At 40.5% G+C, this 21,775-nt stretch overlaps 1 protein-coding gene across 1 annotated transcript; it reads right to left on the bottom strand.

The window, feature by feature from the left end:
• Positions 1-11,763: 11,763 nt before the first annotated feature.
• LOC120545806 (neuropeptide FF receptor 2-like) lies at positions 11,764-13,668 on the bottom strand. The gene is made up of 3 exons (XM_039780402.1): positions 13,191-13,668; positions 12,834-12,933; positions 11,764-12,744 (listed from the first exon to the last, which is right to left on the bottom strand). The coding sequence occupies exons 1-3, from the start codon at positions 13,516-13,518 to the stop codon at positions 11,847-11,849; spliced, it is 1,326 nt and encodes a 441-aa protein (XP_039636336.1). The 5' UTR covers positions 13,519-13,668; the 3' UTR covers positions 11,764-11,846.
• Between the last annotated feature and the right edge of the window lie 8,107 nt (positions 13,669-21,775).

Below are 21,775 nucleotides of genomic sequence, written 5' to 3'. Positions count from 1 at the left end.
CTTTGTTTATTGTCTTGTTGGAAGGTGAACCTTCGGCTGAATCTGAATTAAGTTTGGCTGGGCAGCCTGCTCTAGAACGAGTCCTGGTTGTTTCAAACTTTAAGAATTATGGAGACTGTGCTGTTGGAAACCTTCAATACAGAACTTATTTGTGTAGCCTTCCCCAGAGCTGTGCCTCAACATAAACCTGTCTCTGAGATTAGCAGGCAGGTCCCTAAACCTCATGGCTTGGTTTTAGTTCTGATATGCATTGTTAAGTGTGAAACCTTATATAGACACCCTGTTCAATCAGTTTAATTGGCCACAGGTGGACTCCAATCAAGGTGTAGAAATGTTTCAAAGACGATCAAGAGAAATTGAAAGCACCTGTGCTAAATTTCAAGCGTCAAGGGTCTGAATACTTGTGTCAATATAATATTTCAAAAAATAAATAAATTTTAATTTACAAAAGATTCTAAAATCTTGTTTTCACTTTGTCATTTTGAGGCATTGGGTATGGACTGAGGGGAGAATAACTAAACTTAAATTACTTCGTTTCGGCCTGGTTTGGTCAGCGAGCCCCTGAGAAAAATGTTTGGATCTCTTTTCCTCGCTAGATATCCAACTCACTTCACAGACTGCCTATTTACATTGAGTTTCCACTTTAAAGGTAGCACACATATTATATATATATATATACATATATATTAACAAGAGAGTCGTTTGGATTAAACCACGAGCTGAAAAAGCTGCAGAGAGCTGTAGCCTCAGTTGAATCTCTGCGGGATTCTCAGTTAATGCAAACCTTTCACACTTCAGGGAGTTATTTGAGTCAGTGTTAATATCAAAAACATCACTTACTGGAGCCTCAAACTGCTGTTTTGGTTGTGACTGGATTTAAAAAATGTTCTCTCTCTGAACATACAATGCTGTCAAATATTAGTATGCAGAGACACAATGGAGGGTGTTACATGGAGTGTGATACTGAACTGCCAAAGGGCTGCTTTACAAGGGAAGGAAGGAAGGAAAGACTAAGTGTAAGTACAAGTCAAGTGAAATCAAATTTCTTATTCCTCAGAAAAACGCAAACATGACACTTAACTTCACATATGCAAGCAGTATAACCTCCCAAAGACACAAAAACACCCAGTACAGTGTTTTAGTATTTTAGTCACCAGCCTGTGGACGTGACATAGCTCCACGGCTTATTATTGCAGTGCTTTCTGACAGCCGACTGTCTGAAGTCTGGAGGTCAGAGCATCCTTCAATGTATCACAATGAGGGTTGCCTGCTTGCAACACTGTTACTATGGGAGTAGATTTTTCTAGCTCAGAAAAATGATTTGAACCCAGTAGTTGGCCGAGAGACAGGACCTAAAAAATGATGGTTGTTTATGATTTGGAGAATATTTTAAAAGCTGTAAAATCTGTCGTGTTGTGGCGATTTGCTGTTGTGTTGTGCTTTGTGTTGGGTGCTAATTAGCAAACCTTAGCGTGCTTACACGCTAACCTAAGATAGTGAACATGATAAACGTCTTTGTAAACATCTTAGCATGCGGACATTAGCATTTAGCTTAAAACACTGTTGCACCAGAGCATATCTGTTCAGTCAGATGAGTGTGAGACAGACAACTAAAAACACTAACAAGCTTACTTTACGATTATCCAAATAATACCCCTTTGTTTGACTTAGTGATAATATTCTTATCTGAATTCTTACCGAGTTGTTCTCTGTATATCTATTCAAATCCCACATCCATCACCACCAGAAAGCTCAGTATACCTCATCAACCCGTGTCAATATTCCAGACCTAATATAAAGTGTCTAACATCTTGTTCAGTCAAAGTTTCCTGCAGTGCTCCCCTGGTAGAATACGATAATGAAAACTAAGTAAATCAATTTAAAGTATTGAGATATGCTCTTTAACATTTAATGAAGTGCAGATTGTCAGAAGTAAAAAAGCTCCAAACAGATGTTGGAGATTAACGTCCTTAGCTAAAAGGTGTGGGCTCCTACAGTAAATAGCTCTGGGAAACAAAGTAGCACGTACTGTATAAAATGACACGTAAACCTAATGGAGGAGCAGGGATAGCAATATTGTTGAAGCTAGATTCACTAATGGAGATTAGTGGGCCCGGAAGGTGACTTTAATCTGTTGAGATGACAATCCATTTTCTCTTTGCCCCTAGGACACAGATTTAATAGATAGTATGGTCTCCACTAATCACATGTAATATCAGTTGAGCACATTTGACCTCATTACTTTTTCACTGTCAGTCTTGTAAGGTAATATAAAACCAATCAACCTGTAGCTCTGATTTTATGCTTCATTTGCCAGACATTTGGGTCAAATGGATTTCACATTCTCATATTGCTGACAAGCTTGTCTGTATGTTAAAAAATATCAGCTGTCTTCTGTCATGGTACACGTACAATTACAGAACTTTTACATTATTCGATACAGCATCTTGAGTAAATGACCAGAATGTAGAAGTCACTAATTCAATTATTGTATTTTCTCTGCTGGTGTTGTTGTTTTCTGCTTCACTGACTGTATACAGCATAGCGTACCTTTATCTTTGTGATCTTGGTGACATCTGATCTGACAATATACTGCATTCTGAATTTGGCAGTGCTAACTTTTGGATTTATCAGCGCTTTTGACCCATTTGCCCCCTTTGCAGCTGTAAATAATTAATTCCAAGCAAATTTAGGTGTTCTGAAGAAGGAAGCAGCTTCACTGCCAACATGTTGTGTGAACTTTCCTGGTGTTTTGATTAGAGATGTTCCGATACTGATACCAGTATCGGAAAAGCCTCCGATACTGCCTTAAATGCTGGTATCTGTACTGGAAAATACTGAAGTTTATGCACCGATCTCACGACATAATTTAGCCCTGAGCTGCTTTAAAGTAGTTTATTTATGTTCTTTTTACCGTTATGACTGAAGAAAGTTCTATGGCATTCGTTGTTTGTGTTTGTTCATGTTTCACTAAAAGTTTAACCTGAGTCGGGCCGTTATTGCAACGTTATTGGATACAGCAGCTTGAGTAAATGACCGGAATGTAAAAGTCAATAATTCAATTATTGTATTTCCTCTGCTGGTGTTGTTGTTTTCTGCTTCACTGACTATATACAGCGTAGCGTACCTTTAAACTTTGTGATCTTGGTGACATCTGATCTTACAATATACTGCATTCTGTATTTGGCAGTGCTAACTTTTGGATTTATCAGTGCTTTTGACCCATTTTGCCCCCTTTGCAGCTGTAAATAATTAATTCCAAGCCAATTTAGGTGTTCTGTAGAAGGAAGATATGCAGCTTCACTGCCAACATTTGTGAATTTCACTGGTGTTTTCGGAAAACTGCCTTATATGCTGGTATCAGTATTGGAAAATACTGAAATTTGTGCACCGATTAAAGTAGTTTATTTAAGTTCTATGGCATTCGTTGTTTGTGTTTGTTCATGTTTCACTAAAAGTTTAACCTGAGTCGGGCCGTACAACAATGATAGAAATCATATCACATCCATACAGGGATAGTAAGTATACAGCTGTTAAAACATAAAATATATGACACACTGGTATTGGATCAGTACTCGGCATTGGCCGATACGCAAGTTCAGGTATTGGAATTAGGAAGCAAAAAATGGTATTGGACCATGTCTAGTTTTGATATGTGCATCTAATGAGAGCCAATAAGATGAGATGGCAATACACGACAGGAGATGGCAAGAGGTAACAAAAGATAAGATAGTATTTCACAAGATGAGACTGCATGACATATTATGAGATAAGATGACACAAAATAACATGATACATTGCACTGTTTTTGCTTTGCTTTTGTACACATTAAAATCGGGGAGATATTTTTTGTGGCGGTGCTCTCTAGTGGCCGCAGTAAATATGACAGAATCAAAGCAGAAAGTAAGGTTATGAAGTAGACTATGACAGTGCTAAATTCTGCAGAAGGAGGAAGAGTGGGGTGGTAAATGGGTCAAACATATAGAGGTCTTTCACCCTGGAGACCAGGGTTTGTGTCCTGTTTGAAAATAAAAGATAAACGGCAAGTTTTTTTAGCAAACAAACGTCACGTTCTGCGTCACATGTGTAACTGGAAGTGAAGTAACCTCTAGTGAAGTGAAGTAACCTCTAACAATATGTGGTTTGTATTTTTTTGTATTGTATTGGTTGTATTAATTTATGAAACGCTATATGAAACTATATCATTGTATGTTGTGGAGGACTTGTTGAAATCTGTACAGCTTAAAATATCACTCTCATCAACAGATTTAACTGATGTTTGCAATAATATTTACTTCTATACTGATAATTCTCCTCTTCTCAAGCTGTCTATCTGTCTGAGATCACAGTAGAGCACTTCACCCCAGAGGAAGCCCCACATGTCCCTGCTCGCTCTTCACTAGACTTTCCCACTATAGCCCTCTCTGATCCCTTGTTACTTATCTGTCATTCAAGTGTTGGCACAGCTGTAGCGCAGATTTATCTTTGTATTTGTCTGTATCCGATTTCAGTCGCTAAAGACATGATAAAGAAAAAAAAAGGGATGATAAAGACAAATCCCTCCAGGAGCCTGGCCCTGGTGTGCCGAGTCATGTCGTTAGGTAGATTAAAGTCACCTGGGCTGGCTGAGATTGAACTCACCTTGGCTGGCTGACAGCAGCAAGTCTCTCTTCACACTAGTATTGTTGTATTTAAGCCACATCCACCCCTTCTTCCCTGGCATCGTTTCAAGAATGTTTGCGTCCAAACGGATCCATTTGAAATTACTCAACATGCTACTTCATATTCCAGGCCTATAGGTGGCGCTGTTTCTGCCACAGAAATTCACCAAAAACGGAGAAGAAGAGGCGCATAAAGCTTGGGCGCTGTACACAAACCAAGGGGGTAAGCTTCACTTCAGAACTCGAACCGCCTATGACGCCATTTTGATGCTACAAAGCAATCACCTCCCGTTAGCATTCCATTGACTGCCATTCATTTTGATGTCACTTTGATAGCGAATAACTTTACATCTGAAGCATTTAAAGACTCTATTTGTCCATTGTTCATTTCTAAAGAAACACGACAATGTATAAAAGGCTCCATTACCTTGTACCTCATGTTATGGCTCCGTAGCAGACGTTTTTTGGAAAAATAACGATTGTGTCATAACCACGCGACTTACTGTCGCATAGTAGAGGAATTACCGTATAGTACAGGAGAAGCTCGCAGGCAATTTTGACTTACGTTAGCTGTTTAGGTTTAATTACTGATGTTAACTAGCATTTTAGTTAGCAATAATTAGCCTGTGCCCATGTTATCTCCTTACATATACCTACGCTCTCCGTCTCTGCAAGATTGGGAATGATTGAGATTTCTCTTGGCACAGCTACCAGAAGACTTACAACTTTCAGACAGGTTGCTCATGTCACATTTACGTTGTCTCTGTCAGTTGGAGGCTGCGCAGTAACGCTCAGCGCTCACCGGAAAAGGGCGTCTAATATCCTTCACTGGTCTCCGTCCAGAGCAACGGGGTCTGTTGGTCCATTCTTATATACTGTCTATGAACCAAACAGCCCTAGTAACCATAACAGGCTCAATATCTTCTCCAGCAGGAACACAAGCATGTAGTCCGCCATTGTTGTTGTTATGAGACGTCATCGCAGGATAAGAGGTCGAAGGCTAGAGGTCGAGGGGTGTGGCGATGACATCATTGATACGCAAGTATGCGGCTTCACCGTCCAAACGAAGACGCAAAGGCGCCGTTTTCGAATTTTTTCACCCTGGGACCAGGTTTCACAAAAGTGCGTCTTCAGGCAGTGCATTCACAGGATTCGTTTGGACGATCAGCCAAAACGATGCAAAACATGTGCGTTTACACCACAAAGCGTTTCCGTGTGGATGGCCTCTAAGTTTGTCTTTACGTTCATTTCCCAATTAGATATGCAAACATAAACACATTTGTCTCCCCTCCTTTTGTCAAGCCTTGAGCCGGGTTGAGACATTTTCTTCTTAGTTTGTCTTTCAGTCTTGCTTTGACCAAACTGTGCTTACTGTGAACTAATTTCTAGAAAAAAAGTCTACCCAAGAAGGACTCAATATACTCTATTTATAAATATGGAAATATGACAACATAGCAGGGATAAAAGAAGCAAGAAACCAATAAAGAGATGCACACAGGACCATGCATCTTCATCTAATATTTAGCATTCATGGCTTAGCTGACAGTGTAGATTGCTGAAGGATTGCTGGGATTTCTCTCCTTAATATACCATATTAGTATAGGTGCATATTAATGTTTGAGGAGAAAAAGGAAAGTGAGTAACATACCAGAGAGAGACAAATACATGTTATTTCAACCCTGTCAGTGGAAGCATTATAAATGTCTCTATCTCTCACAATGATTCCATAAAAAATTAGGAAACTGGAATAAGTTAACAAGTGGGAGAGAAAATCTTAGTTTAAACAGACACTTTATTTTAGAACTGGATTCTATATCTAAATAGTTTGAGCTGTGTAAGAAACGTGACACTGTGTGCCATTTTGGATTTTATGTTGAATAAATGTTAGGTGTAAACGTCCTTAAGGGATGTCTTGTTTTCAGCAACATTTCTAAAAAAGATATATATAGATTTCTGACACCTTGCATTAACTCTCTCAGTAACTCTAGCCTCATTCTAAAAAATTGTTTACCTGAAAATGAGGTTAGATTAAAATCTATTTCACATATAGGCCCCATTAAGCAACCAGTAAAGTTATTATAAAACTTATTATTATATACTTTTGTTAGGAAGATTGTGTGATAGGCTACATGACTCAGGCTTATCGTCATGAGGTGCTCGAGGCTTTGGTTGTTTCATGCAATAAGAAATATAAAATACAGCAAGCCTTATCTTTCGACAGACTAAAGCCTGAAACTAAACCCACTAAAAATAGGGAGGGGGTATTTTGAAGTAGTTGTACATTGATAAATCAATCTCAAAACAATTATAAAGTCATGCTTTTGGTAATGAAGAGATGTAATGATTAGGGACTAACTGCAACACAGTAAATTAGGTTACAAGGAAAATAATATGTCAAAAATGACTTTCTTTGACCACGTTTTGATATTTAGTGAAATCATTAAGTTACACCAAATATTTTGTTGTCTTAAACACATTTTTCACATTTTTCCCGCAAAGAGGCAAAAGACTGCTTTCCCATTGCCGGTAGATGGGTATACCTTTCAGTTTTTTTTTCTTGTCTGTCACGTTCAACGTCATGTATGTGTCAGAAAACAGGGTTAGCAAACAGTCAAAGGCAGCATGGAGGCCAGTGACAATGTTACGGCAGTCGCTTCTTTTAAATATCTGTTACTTATTCAGTCTCTCTTTCAAAACTCCATGCCGAGTAATTTGGAGCGATGTCTGAGCGCCGCTTGGGAAGAGATGAACAGAATTTGGGGCCAAGATGACAGAAGTTACCAACAAAGGCAACATGGTCATCCCGCCGTAAAATGGAAAAAGGGAAAGTTAGCGTGTCTTGTTTCCATCACTGCCGATCCAAGCTAGATGCGATGTGCCCGTGATACTTCAGAGTCATTTGTTCAGGGAGGAAATGTCGATTGTAACCAAACAACACAGGACTTTCACCCAGGAGACCAGGGATTGTGTCCCGCGTGTCAAGTTTCCTAAACCCAACCGTCGCTTTCTTCTTTTCCTAAACCCAACCGTCGCTTTCTTCTTTTCCTAAACCCAACCGTCGCTTTCTTCTTTTCCTAAACCCAACCGTCCGTTCTTCTTTTCCTAAACCCAACCGTCCGTTCTTCTTTTCCTAAACCCAACCGTCGCTTTCTTCTTTTCCTAAACCCAACCGTCTCGTTCTTCTTTTCCTAAACCCAACCGTCCGTTCTTCTTTTCCTAAACCCAACCGTCGCTTTCTTCTTTTCCTAAACCCAACCGTCGCTTTCTTCTTTTCCTAAACCCAACCGTCCGTTCTTCTTTTCCTAAACCCAACCGTCGCTTTCTTCTTTTCCTAAACTCAACCGTCCGTTCTTCTTTTCCTAAACCCAACCGTCCGTTCTTCTTTTCCTAAACCCAACCGTCCGTTCTTCTTTTCCTAAACCCAACCGTCGCTTTCTTCTTTTCCTAAACCCAACCGTCGCTTCCTTCTTTTTCTCAAACCCAACCGCCGCTTTCTCTTTTCCTAAACCCAACCGTCCGTTCTTCTTTTCCTAAACCCAACCGCGTTTCTTCTTTTCCTAAACCCAACCGTCCGTCTTCTTTTCCTAAACCCAACCGTCCGTTCTTCTTTTCCTAAACCCAACCGTCCGTTTCTTCTTTTCCTAAACCCAACCGTCCGTTCTTCTTTTCCTAAACCCAACCGTCCATTCTTCTTTTCCTAAACCCAACCGTCGCTTTCTTCTTTTCCTAAACCCAACCGTCGCTTTCTTCTTTTCCTAAACCCAACCGTCGCTTTCTTCTTTTCCTAAACCCAACCGTCGCTTTCTTCTTTTCCTAAACCAAACCGTCCCGTTCTTCCCGCGTGTCATGGAAACATAAGCCCACCCACAACCTTTTCCTTAACCTAACTGCATCAAAAATGACGCCAATAGTCCTGACCAAGTGCGTTTAGATAAAGCGTGTTTAGATATGACGCTAAAGGACACTATTAGCATCATAACGACAGAGGCACCTGACCAAGCGGGCGTATTTTACGAGATGGGAGTGAGAATCTGTTGGCCTTCCTCAAATAGACTTTTAACATAAGTAATACACATATTATTTTCTCAAACATTTTCTCTCACAAAAACTTCACTCCTTCTCTGTAGCCTCACTGATGTAAGAATAATAATCACGTACCCATTTTAACATCCATAGAAATACAATTTTATTTCTATTACATAATTCAACATATAGTTTTGTAACTGCTCATTTTTATTTTTCATTATCAAACTGTCAGAAAATCACTTTTGCAAACAATCAGCAAAGAACATTGACAGTACAATATCTTTATCCATATATTTTTACATGTTCTAAACATAAATACATGTGTATGAAGACAGACACACCAAGGAACATTGTTCATATTTCCTTACATTCTTCTTGTGGTGGTTGATAAACAAGCCTGTCGGTGCAATCTACGTGCAAGCTAAGAACCAAAAATAAAAACACAGCCAAAAAAATAAAAATAATCAGAAACAATCGATCCAGTGTGCACTGAGTACACTGCGTACACTTCATGGCTCTTTCAGTGAGATGTTCTTTTTCCTTCTATTCCTGAGGCTGGTTATTTTTGCTGCTGCTAATAGTGTCATTTAGAGTGCTTTCATAACTAACACATAACCGAACTTGACAATATGTGCTGCTGTTCATCGATTTGGCAAATTATTTAATTTAATAAAAGGCCTTTTGTGTGTGTTCTTGAGTTCTAATAAACGTGTTAAATGCTTTGCTTTTCTCATAAATGAGCAAGCACAATGTTTTGAAATGTTTTTTTAAATCATGTTTGTTAGTTTGTGGTCTTCTCCGGAGAAGTTCCGCCCCCAACTGTCGATCAGCAGAACAGTGTGAAAGCAACAGCAGGCATGTGTGTCACCACACGTATGCATGTCCTTGACAGAAACTAAAGAGGGACCCACTTTTAAAACAAACATTGCTTCATAACACCACTAGTGGTCAAAAACAAACATCAATAATAGTACAAAATAATAAATAATTCACAAAAATGAAAGGATCCTATAATAATAATAATGAGTGAAAGCTATAGTGCGTTGTTTCTGTCGCCCCCATGAGGAATTCCAAGTAATGACAACAACACTGTTGGTACATCCGCATGACACAAACCTTCCGTAATCGCACAGCGCCTCCACCCCTCCTCCAGACAGTTGCTTGTAACCAAGGAGGACACGGAGGATTAAAAAAAACATGATGGACTCTTCAGAACATATGTTCACTCGAGTTTCTACGCACGAAAATCGCCGGACGACACCGTTTTCTGAACATAGCCATACTGAGAAATATAGTCTAAATATAGAGAGCTGATAGTCTTAATGGCTTGAATGTAACGGACGTTCATTAATATCAAAAAAGTTACGCACTAAGCTTTAACATGAGGATTTCCATCAAATTAAATATTTTACAATCACAATGAATATCAATCAAATGTATTCACTTTTAGCTCAATGGTATTTTAAGCCCCCAACGTCGACTTCAAGGCAGAGCTGCGACCGTCGACTTCAAGGCACCTAACCCTAACCCTAACCATAACCCTTGCCTAATCCTAGTGCCTTCCAGGCAGCGCTGCCTGGAAGGAGACGTTGGGGGCTTAAAACACCAAACACCGCACTTTTAACTGTACACGTTATCCTGGACCAGCATCAGCACTGTTCAATCACATGTTGAGGTAACTATAGTCCAGATAATAACGTCAATTTTACAACGCTGCTGTACGCAGCTATTACCTGAAATAGGTTCAGCAATAGCAAAATAACACTATCATTCTGTGAGAAAGCCGGGCCTGCTCACAGCCACTGCTGTGCAGAACACTGTATTGTTGACATTTTTGTTGGTTGAGACATGAAGGTTTTCTAGCAGTGTTTTCCACACATTGTGTATAGTTTATCTTATCTGCTGTTTTCAGTTGAGGCTCTACATTACACATTTCTTTTTTTCCATAGTCATACTAAGAAATGCTAATATATTAGTATAGCTAATATGCTTATAAACTTCCTTCTCTTTGACATGGCAGTGCTTTAAGGGTTCAGATTTTATACTGCCCCGCGAGGAAGCAGGAGGGCATAAAAGGCTTTCCAAATGAGCCTGCGATCCTCTTCCCCTGCTACTGCTTGTCACAGCCATCGGCACAATTACCTCGGGACTCTAGAGAATGCACTTTGTCTGAAGAAAGCTGACAGAATTCTCATCAAACTGCCTTGCACATCACCCTTGAGAGGTCTGCAATTCCAGGCCTTTATTCTTTCTGAAACATTGAAAACTGCCAGCATTAGGAGTAACATTCAGTGCTCTTCTGAATAATAGCCAGATTGAACTGCACATTCATTGAATCTCACAGTATTACATCACACTGCTAAGATAATTTGAAATAGGAGTTAACACAGTTGGATAGGTTAACAGTAGGTGAACAACAACAACAAAAAATCGAAGCAATCAACACGAAAATCTCATGCCACCTACTGCTGCCGTGTCACATTAAAAGCATTCAACTAAAAAACAGGGTGGCTTTTATTGTGAGCAGTCACAGGAAACACAATGTGTTCATCGCCGAGGTTAGCCGAACCATTATCAAAACAATGGTTTTCATCAAAACGACAAAGCGACAAGCTGCACACATGCAACTCTTACAGCAAGGTAACCAACGTGACCGTGCCCCAATTCTGTGTGCAGCATGTAAACATACCTTTGTTAAAAAAAACTTTTGTTTGGCTGCACTGCAAACAGATACACCTCCTGCTCTCCTGGTGGAGCAAACTGCACTTGCTGTTACCACGGTAACCATTGCCAAATCAACCACTGACATGTTAAGGATTACAATTGAAAATAATAATCATGTTTCCCCCCCAACTTTCACTTTGAATGTTGCTTATTTATTCATGATTTTTTTAAGTTTTTAAAGCAAGAGTTCTGTGCCTTTAAACTCTCTGTGTTTACACTGATCGTTGCTATATACACCATGCTAAACATCAATATTTTAAAATGATTCATGATGACAAATGTTGCACAGCTTGCAAGTACATTTACTCGGAACAAATATACATGGAGTTAAATCATATATTTCTCAGGCCTGTTTTTTATTGTCCTTGAAAGAGAATGGTTCCCCAGAAGCCTCAGATCTTTTGAAAGTGTCCGTGCTGCGCAGTTTCAGTTGGTCTAAATCTGGGACACCTTTTCCAGGTCCTCCATGATCAGGTCCTGTTCTTTGATATGACTTCTAGCAGCCAAGCTCCCTCTTTCCTGACGTGAGCAGGTACAATTCCCCATTAACACTGGTCTGACCCCTGAGCCCGATCTGCTGAGGACAGCAGGCTGGACTGGGAGTACAGCGTTCCCTCGGATCTGATGGGAGTAGGTATTTTGGCACCAAATGCACTCAGAGCACAGCTGGAATTTGAAGGCCGCCTGAAAGCCTCTGCGAAAGTTCTGGTTGAAGAACCCATAGATGATGGGGTTGATGCTGCTGTTGAAGAAGGCCAACCAATGAGCTAAGGGATACACGTAGATGTTGATGACCCGATACTGGTGCTCTGTCAGGCTGGCGTAGTCGCTCAGCATCATCAGCGTCCACAGCGGAAGCCAGGATAAGATGAAGAGCAGAGCCACAACCAGCAGCATCATTATCACCCGATTCTTCTTCTTCGAAATTGTGTGACGCCCCTCTGTTCTAGATTTGCCGCTTCCACCGCCCTCTTCCGACACGCTTCCACCGGCCCTCACCTGAGAAATAGCAGTCTTGGAGAGGGTGAAGCCAATGCGGGCGTACATGACGACGATAAGGCTGAGAGGAGCGAGGTAGATGTTAACAAAGAGAACAGTGGTGTAGATTTTCCGCATCTCCTGATTGGGCCAATTTTCCCGGCACCAGTAAAAGGGGCGGCTGTCGTTGTTGTTGTTGCCAAGGATTATTCGCACTCTCTGCTCCTTTGTGACATGGAGCATGACCCCAGAGGGACACATGATGGACACAGCGAGGACCCATATGATGACGATAATTAACTTTGAGGTGGGGATGGTCAGCTTCTGCTTGAAAGGGTAAACAATGCAGCGGAACCTGACACAAAAGGGGATTGGAGGGAAACGCATGAAGGAAAAGAAGTCTTTTACAAGCACATAATAACCAGTGATTCTATTAATCCTCACCTGTCAACAGCTATTGCCACGAGAGTGAACACAGAGGCTGACACGGATATCCCTTGAACCATACCGCTTAGCTTACACACTACGCTACCAAATGGCCATCCTGCAGAAAAGAGGGGAAAAAAGTGTAAAAAAAACATTTGAAGAAAAACAAGCATGAATAATTCAAATGCTTAAACTGCTCCTAATGGGCAAAAATAATTAGACTTGCTTTCCTGCACTTTTAAACAAGCTGAATATTTCAACCATTTACAAATCAAAGCCAATACCGAAGTTAGATTACATATTGATTAAGGAATTTCCTCCTTTTATAAGTCAGTTTAAATGTAGGCATATTATGAAAGAGAGTGAAAACCTGACCTGTTATGATGTTGTCCACCAGCGTGGTTGGCATGCAAAAGATGCCAACCAGCAGGTCACTGATGGCGAGGTTGAGAATAAACAGGTTGGTGACCGTGCGCATGTTCTTGCTGCGTAGCACGGTGAAACACACCACCCCGTTGCCCACCATGCACACCAGGAAGATGAGCAGGTAGGAGACGGTGAAGACCGCAGCCACAGAGGGCTTGTGGAGGTAGAAGTCAACATAGGTGATGTTCTGGTGGGTCAAAGGGTTTTCCTGCAATCTTGAGGAATTGGAAGGGTTCAAGCCCTCCCAGGTGGTGTTGAGAACTAGATTCTGGGTCATGGCGATATCTGGGTGTGAGAGCGACAGAGAAATAGAGACCGGCAGAGGTATGTTACACGGATAACCTAATATGTGCTCGCCATGTTAGTGCATGTGTCATGGGTTAAATGTCCCATGTCCTCCGTTAACAAAATCAACCAATTATAAAGCAGAACACCACTACACATATCCTCCCAGTGGGAGTGCAATCCTGCCATCCAGAATAAGGAACCAATGGTAATTACATAAAACAATAGAACTATATCCAGAAATCAATTGTCCAATTCTGTCTTTTGATTATTGTGTGTGGGTTGATTCAGTCAAGTGTATGCTCTCCCACACTCTCTTATAGCAACGTGCTGACTAAAACGACCAATGACCAAGCTTCTGAGAGAAGCTGGAGAGCGTGGGTGATAGCTTGCCAATTGGTTACATCAATCATCCACATCCAGCATTCTGGATGGCATGAGCTAATTATTGACTCAGAACTACTTTTGACGCTTATGTGATTGGTACATTTTTCACATCTTAATGGGTTTTGGAAACTTTTCTGTCTAAAATCTTCAGCATGATTAATGTTTTGCCTTCTGCCGGAGGAGGACTTGAATTAAGTTTAATCCAACTTGTTGGATTGTTTTTTGCTTGATGTGTTCACTCCGTGCAGCTCAACTTCTACTGTGCAACTAAAGGACTGTCAAATTTAAGTGTGAACATTTATTTTCAGAGCAAAGTGGGTCAGGGTAATTAGGTGATGAATATGTTATTGTAGTCAATAATTACTATTTTGCACCATCGTGTAGTCTAACCAATTTTATTTTCACATTTCATGGTGCATTTAAAAAACCTGTAATAACATCTGATACATTTTAATTGAATCTGCTGGAACCTCATGAATACATTTTCAGTCAAAGCCCACTGTGCCACTGTTCGGGTTTCTCAGTCTTCAAAAAGATAATCCCAGTAAAGGAGATTTTTTGATTATAGCTGCACTGCTAGTTAGTTCCTTGCTCATACAATCACATCCCTGTGCGGCTCGTTACACTGTAGCAAACACCGAACGAGAACTGAATATAATGGTCTAAGTTTAGCACTAACATCTGGAAATCAAACCCTCTGTGGAATGAGATCAGTGTGTTTTTGTCTTTTAATCAGCACAGCTTTGGAAGAATTGATTGTTTTCCTTGAAACTCTTCTGTTCTACTGTTCTTGTAACAATTACATGGATAAGTGAGAAGCTGTTGGTGCTCAATTCTAAAATGCTGTAAGTACATCTGGGACCAAAAATCTATTCCTGGAGATCCATAGTTTAACTGAGATTTAATATGCTTATAAGAAACAAGGAAATCAGACAGTTTTATCACTCTTAAGTTAACGTAAGTTATTGTATTTACTATGCCTTCAGAAGTCCTGACTGGTGGGGGTTGCGTTCATGTCAGTCTTTAACTGAATTATTTTTCTGACAAAAAGTATTTCTATTAAATCAATGTGTAGTCACACTGCCACCCCACATTTAACTATCAAAAGTAGATCATACAGTATATGTATAATTAATTGGCCTAGGAGGGGGATGGAAAGTGACAATTTCTTCCAGAAGTAGATTATCTAAATTAAAAAATCGGAAGTTTCCTAAATAATTCCACACTAGACACTTCTTTTCTTACCTTACAGGAAACCGTATTTGAGTCCGTTTCTTCTGTCCTTGCAGATGCTATATATATATATATATATATATATATATATATCCAGAAATTCCACTCATTCAGAGCATATAGCTGCAAGCTCTCATCCCTACAGTATGTGAGACCCTTCTGCTCAGTCCGCCTGCCTGGCAAAGACTGTTGTAGCACTTATAGATGACAGGGAGGAGATGGGATTCACTCGGGAGAGATATGCTGGGCGGTGCAGGTGCTAGGAGCAGTACATGTCCGGAGGCGTGTGAATTGAATGCAATACATACAGTGTACATGCACTATATGCACTGACTCCTCGATGAGGTCCAGACTTTGGACATCTACAGAGACCTAGACATTTTTATATTTGGTATCAGGCATATAGGTGTTAAAGGTCCTATGACATGTTGCTTTTTGGATGCTTTTATATAGGCCTTAGTGGTCCCCTAATACTGTATCTGAAGTCTCTTTTATATAGGACTTAGTGGTCCCCTAATACTGTATCTGAACTCTCTTTCCTGAAATCCAGCCTTGGTGCAGAATGACAGCTACTAGAGCCAGTCCCACAATGAGCTTTCCTTAGTATGTGCCATTTCTGTGTTTGTAGCTTTAAATGCTATTGAGGAGGAGAGAGGGTGGGGTGCAAGCTAGAGGGTGGGGGTGTGGCCTTGACCAACTGCCACTTTGCTTCTTTGCAAGCCATGATGTCTCTCTCTCATGGGTGGCAAGCCCCCAGGAGGAGCGCTAAGTCTAAATGCCAACATGGGCTTAGCGGATAACGGTGGTACTGCACCCCATGGCCCAGAAAGACTTTTCACATAGACATTACATGGCGAAAGAAACGTCTATATTTCAGCGGATAATTTGTTTTCCGCGTATATCAACCAACCAGCCCGAACACTGAAAGGTTCCTTGTTTAAAACGTTACGTTTTTAACATTTTTAACATTCACTAGAAGCAAATCCAGAATTATTAAATTTGAAATGATAAACGCGCACGCGAGCAGACCCACGGGACTGCGCACGCCTGCTCACATGACTGTTCTCCCGAGCTCATGTAGCTAGCTGTAATAATGGATATAGCTAATGGTTGTAATTCACCATGTGTTCTATTAATACGTCCATGGTATTATCTTATGAAGTTATGATACATCCGAGGGATGTATGTATGTTGTAAAGCCTGTTACATGGATGTAACGTCATTAGCGTTTCCCAAACTGGCGGGGCTATCGGCTAGCTAGCTAGTTGCTAACATCAGGGTTAGCTAGCATGGCTGTATTAAGATCATGTCTACATAACGTTACTACAGACATAGTGATTACATGGCCTTGGTTCTCTCTTATGATACATCCGAGGGCTGTATGCTGTAAAGCTTGTAACGTGGATGAGAGATGAAGCCATGGATGAGCTATGTTCACGAAACTGCAGGCTAACTGCTAGCGCTAAGCGCTAAGCTCATGAACGAGCATGTTGCTACCGGTTGCTAAGACAACACAAACAAATTGTTGCTAATGCGCGTGTCCACCGTGACGTCATGGGCCAAGAATGCGGAAAAGCCGAGCTCCATGTTGTCTTAATGCGCTTTTGAGCACTCTCATTGGAACGTACGGGGCTTCCCGCCGAACGCTGTATCCTGTTCTCTTAATACATCCATGATGGGTGGGCCAAATAAGACCTTTTTCACGGCAGACATGTTGACATGTCATAGTAGGAACAGCACAGGTGTATTCAGACCGATTACTGATGGCTGCATTCCACTTAGGAGAGGCCCTGGTATTGTGCATGCTGACTCACTGAAATAGCTTACTGGGACACTTGATGGAACTGAGCCATCATTAAGGTTATCAATTTCAGCTGTGCTTTTCCTACTATGACAAGTCAAAAATGTCTGCTGTGAAAAAGGTCCATTCTCTGGGCAGGCAAAGCAGAGAAAGGGGAGGTAACCTTGCTCCTTATGACCTCATAAGGAGAAGATTCCAGATTGGCTGTTAGGTTGTAAAAAGTTAAAACCATGCTATATGTTTTAGTACAATATACTTTTAGGTAAAAAATGTAACTTAAAAAATTTAAACTGTTGTGTGACTGAGTGAAGGAATGTTTCAATACTGATTAAGCCTAATCAGCATTTGTCTGGCTCACACCTTCTCAAGCTTCTAAAGACTTGATTAGGTCATGTCTGTTATTGAGCATGAATGTAAAAGCTCTAGAAGACTTATTGTTTAAACAACTTTGAGAGCCATCCCCTGTTGAGCTAGACGTGATTAGAACAAAGAATGTGTATTCATGTAGTTTGGATTGATTGGGAACGTACACCTTTTCTTTTGAGAGACATCTGACCAATAGGGGAAGATTTCATTTGAGGAACCACCCAGGCGTAGGGAATATATGTGTGATCCTGAGAATGTCTCAGGGCTGCAACTGTGACCCCGCAAGGGGAAGCATGTTCGCAGACCGCTGTTTTACAGTGTATTGTTTTGTCATGTCGCAGGGCTTCAACTGTGACCCCACAAGGGGAAGCATGTCTGCAGTCTGCTGCTGGCAGTGTTTCATGTTTTATGTTTGATTGTGTTGTTGTTTTCATCGTGTTGTTCATTAAACCTTTTGCTTAACTTTCAATTCGACCCCAGCCTCTCCTTCCTCCTCAGAAATCGAATGACACGTCTTTCAGAGATTTCTTACACGGCCTATCTGAGCTTTCATTTTCTCAAAGGCAGAGCAGGATACCCAGGGCTCGGTTTACACCTATCCCCATTTCTAGCCACTGGGGGACCATATGCAGGCTGGGGGAACGCATATTAATGTTAAAAAACCTCATAAAGTGACATTTTCATGCCATGGGACCTTTAAGGAATGCCATTGCTCGTCTTGGATCAACTCTCCAGTTATCAAGCCCCTGTCCTCCTCCCCCTCAGTGCTCACCCCCGCACTGATCAGATCTTACCTTTTACACCTCACTCTTGCACTGCGCTTACGTGGAGAAAATGTGAGGTCTGTGGGGTGCACAAGTCTCTGTGACTGACTCTGACTCAGGGCAGTATTTCAATTGGGTTTATGGTACATTTTGGCTGAAGTGTTTTTATTAACGCAAGCTGCAACACATCCCACAAATAATAGGATAAAGTGTAAAACATTATTCATGATTAATGTGGAAAATTGGCTTAGATGGTAAAAACTGAGAGACGATAGATTTTAAGGGGTTAGAAGAGGTAAGATTTGGACGGTAAGACCCTTTATGCAACTGTAACTGCAGTTGCCGCAGAATGTTTAATTAACACGTTAAAATGTCTTTAGCATAAATCCTGTCAAACTGAAGGGATTCTCACCTTATAGAGAGAAGTGAGAAGCGGAAACATACTGTCAGCTGGAGTTTGTATGAAGTTTGGTAGATGCGGAACTCTTGAAAATAAAGCTTTCAGGGTGTACTGAACCCTGTTATGGAAATTTTGTCGAAAGCAATACACAGGAAGCAGTCGACAAGTTGCAATGGCAGAGACTTAGTCCACGTACCAAAACGATCTTTTTTTTTACCCGTCTTCCCTGGATTCGTTTCAAGAATAGTTGCGTCCAAACGAATCCACTTGTAAATGACTCAATACGCTACTTCATATGCCAGGCCTATAGGCGGCACTGTTTCTGCTACAGAAATTCACCAAAAAACGGAGAAGAAGAGTATAGTCACTTTCCATCATAACATGACTAGCTAAATTATCATTTTCTGTTAATACATCCGTGGACTATAATAACTTTCACCACTGCTCATTTTATAAAGGCCGCCGCAAGAAAATGTGTCTTTGTTTACGTTGTATAATGTGCTGTTGGATTGCTTTTTATTTTGCATGATTGCAGCGCGCTAGCAGCCGCGCGCTAACGTTCGCTAGCTCTAACATCGGCAGTCAAACAAACATCAATGATCCATGAATGATGTCTTTTTAATAATCTATAAGTTTTTCTTGCAGTAGCCTTTCTACAATAAGCCGTGGTAAAAGTTACTATAATCCGTTCAGGGAGTGGATAAGCAGACAGATTAGTTAGCTAGTTGATAAGTTATCTACTTCCACTTTATAAACAGATAGCCATAGCAGCTAACGTTAACGTTACTTCGCTGCTGGAGCGGTCAGCTACTTTAGCGATGTTTAACGTTGGCTCCATAACGTTAGCAATATATCTTGTGTAGAATCCAGAGGGAAGGGTCAGGGAGCAGAGTATTTAGTGAGCTGGTTTGACCATGGAGATGGGACATGCTCGCTTAGCTTCACCGCAGTTGTGTGCGTCAGCGGCCGTGGGAGAGGGTGTAAAAGAGGGGTGTGGCGATGACATCATCGATACGGATCCGTATTCACCATCCATACGAAGCCAAACGAGAGCCGTTTTCGGATTTTTTCACCCTGAGACCTGGTTTAAAAAAAGTGCGTTTTCAGGCAGTGCGTTTGCAGGATTCGTCTGGACGGTCAGCCCAACCGATGCAAAACATGTGCGTTTGCACAAAAAAACGTTTCCGTGTGGACGGCCCCTTAAGCAGGTGTGTGTGACGACTAGTGTGTGCTTTTGTGTCAAGGACATTCATAAGAGGTAGCTCCAATCAAAACATTCTCTTAGTATGCTCAAGTCCTCCCATATTTGCATTAGTCGGCCATTGTTTGTTCAACTTATTATTGTTAAATAGTAGCCTACTGATTAGAAATGTTTTTTTTTCACACATGCAATGTCAATCATTTCAAGCAATAGTTATTTTCTGATTTATGTATTCTTTCATTGAATCTCGAGTGTTTTGTTAATCAGTGAATTTATTCTGTTATGATTACCCTTGAAAATGGTAAGGGTGGACAGGGAGAGAGCTACATCTGGGCCGAGTAACACGTGTACTGACAGCTATGACGCTCTAAATTGTATGCATTTATTCATTTACAACTTATTTGACCAGGTAAATCCTTTTGAGGTTGGAAACATATTTTGCAAGGGAGACCTGACCAAGATAGCTGCATAAAAGTTGCACACAATATAACAATATAAAATGAAGACTACAAAATACCATACCAACCTTTTTCACAGCAAAGGGAACACATTTTTGCTTTGTGCAAAACCAAACAACTATAATTTATTTAAATAATGTCAGAGTGCATGTCTCGGATAAGTCCTCAGAGGATGTGCTCTGTTGGAAACATAGACTATCTGTCAGTATGTCTTCCAAAACTCACAGGAGGATATCAGGGGATTTTGAAACATGAGTAACAATTAGCATTCTCTTCCCATGGTTCCTGCAAAAACTTTCACAGCAGCGTTTGAAAAAGTCCTAGCTGAGCTACTGTCATTTTACAGAAATGAGAAAGGAGTTCATTACCCTGCCGCTGGTGACAAATACATGCGTGAGCCTTTCAATGTTATATGGTGAAAGAAATGTAAAACCTTTTCTATACTCCTGAGGTGAAAGACTGCAGTTTTGCTTCACTTGTAATGGGCTTTTTTTTTTTAAATGAATGTCAAAGTCGAAACCCAAAACCACATACCGACAGCCATTGTCTGCCCATTTGCACACCTTGCAAGGGAATAAACAGTAGCATCATATACAGTAGGCTACCTCAATCATCATCAGGTATCAATCATTTTGGCCACGGACACAATGTCAGTGAGCACTTTGTAGCCTACTGTGGATTCTTCAGGACAAGTAATAAGTTCAAGAATAGGAACATTTCCATTTTATATTTTAAGTAAATAATATGGTCAAATTTGATCCTATAGTGCGTTACTCTGCACTTGCTTTTTGATTATTACAAATATTAAAGCAAAGTTATCATCTTAAAATACTAGATTGTAACGACTGAGACACACGACACTGGAGGACTCAAATGCACGACTCAGAGACACGGTTGAAAGTTAAACAAAATAAAGTCTTTACTAGAAAAATGGTTTAAACAAAAGGCGCTCACAAGGAGGATAATAACTGATATCTGGGAAATGTCTGGAAATGAGATGGAGACTAGAACAAATGCTGAATACAATGAGTTCAGACTAATGAAGCTTTATTCACACAAAAAACATATATACTTTCATGAAAGGGAGAACAGTTGACATGCACCAAATGTATATGCCAAGGTTTCTCTCCCAGAAAGGAAGATAACCACATGTACACCCTCCTAAGAGCATGTACCCATAGTGTCTCTACGAACATCAAAATAACTCCTCCTTTATAATTTTTGTCTTCACACACTTCAAGCTATCTATTTCAGTGCAACAGTTTACTCTTAAACTACACCTTTTATGGCCGATGCTCCATCTCTCAGCTGTTGTCAGGCGCTTTATCAACTGATGCAATTTACTTAAACATTGTTTTGAGCAAAAATGGTCTTGATCAGCTTTTTCTGTTTGGGTTCTTGTGTATTACCTGTGGAGCACTCCTGAATGTGCATGTGCTTTTTGGAAAAGAGTCACTACTGCCCCCTTGAGCCAAAATACAATGCAGCATCATGGGATTAAACACCATGTGGAAAAAAAAAGCAACCAATACACATATTTACATAGAGTATCTGTTTATGCAATAGCTATATTTACATAGAATAGTGAAAAGTGTATACATGACATATTCAACAGAAAATGAGGGACTCATTACACTTG

Source organism: Perca fluviatilis, chromosome 17 (genome assembly GCF_010015445.1).
Source record: "Perca fluviatilis chromosome 17, GENO_Pfluv_1.0, whole genome shotgun sequence".
Lineage (NCBI taxonomy): Eukaryota > Metazoa > Chordata > Actinopteri > Perciformes > Percidae > Perca > Perca fluviatilis.
Note: the sequence above shows the minus strand (reverse complement) of the source record. Positions and strands in the feature narration are given on the sequence as shown.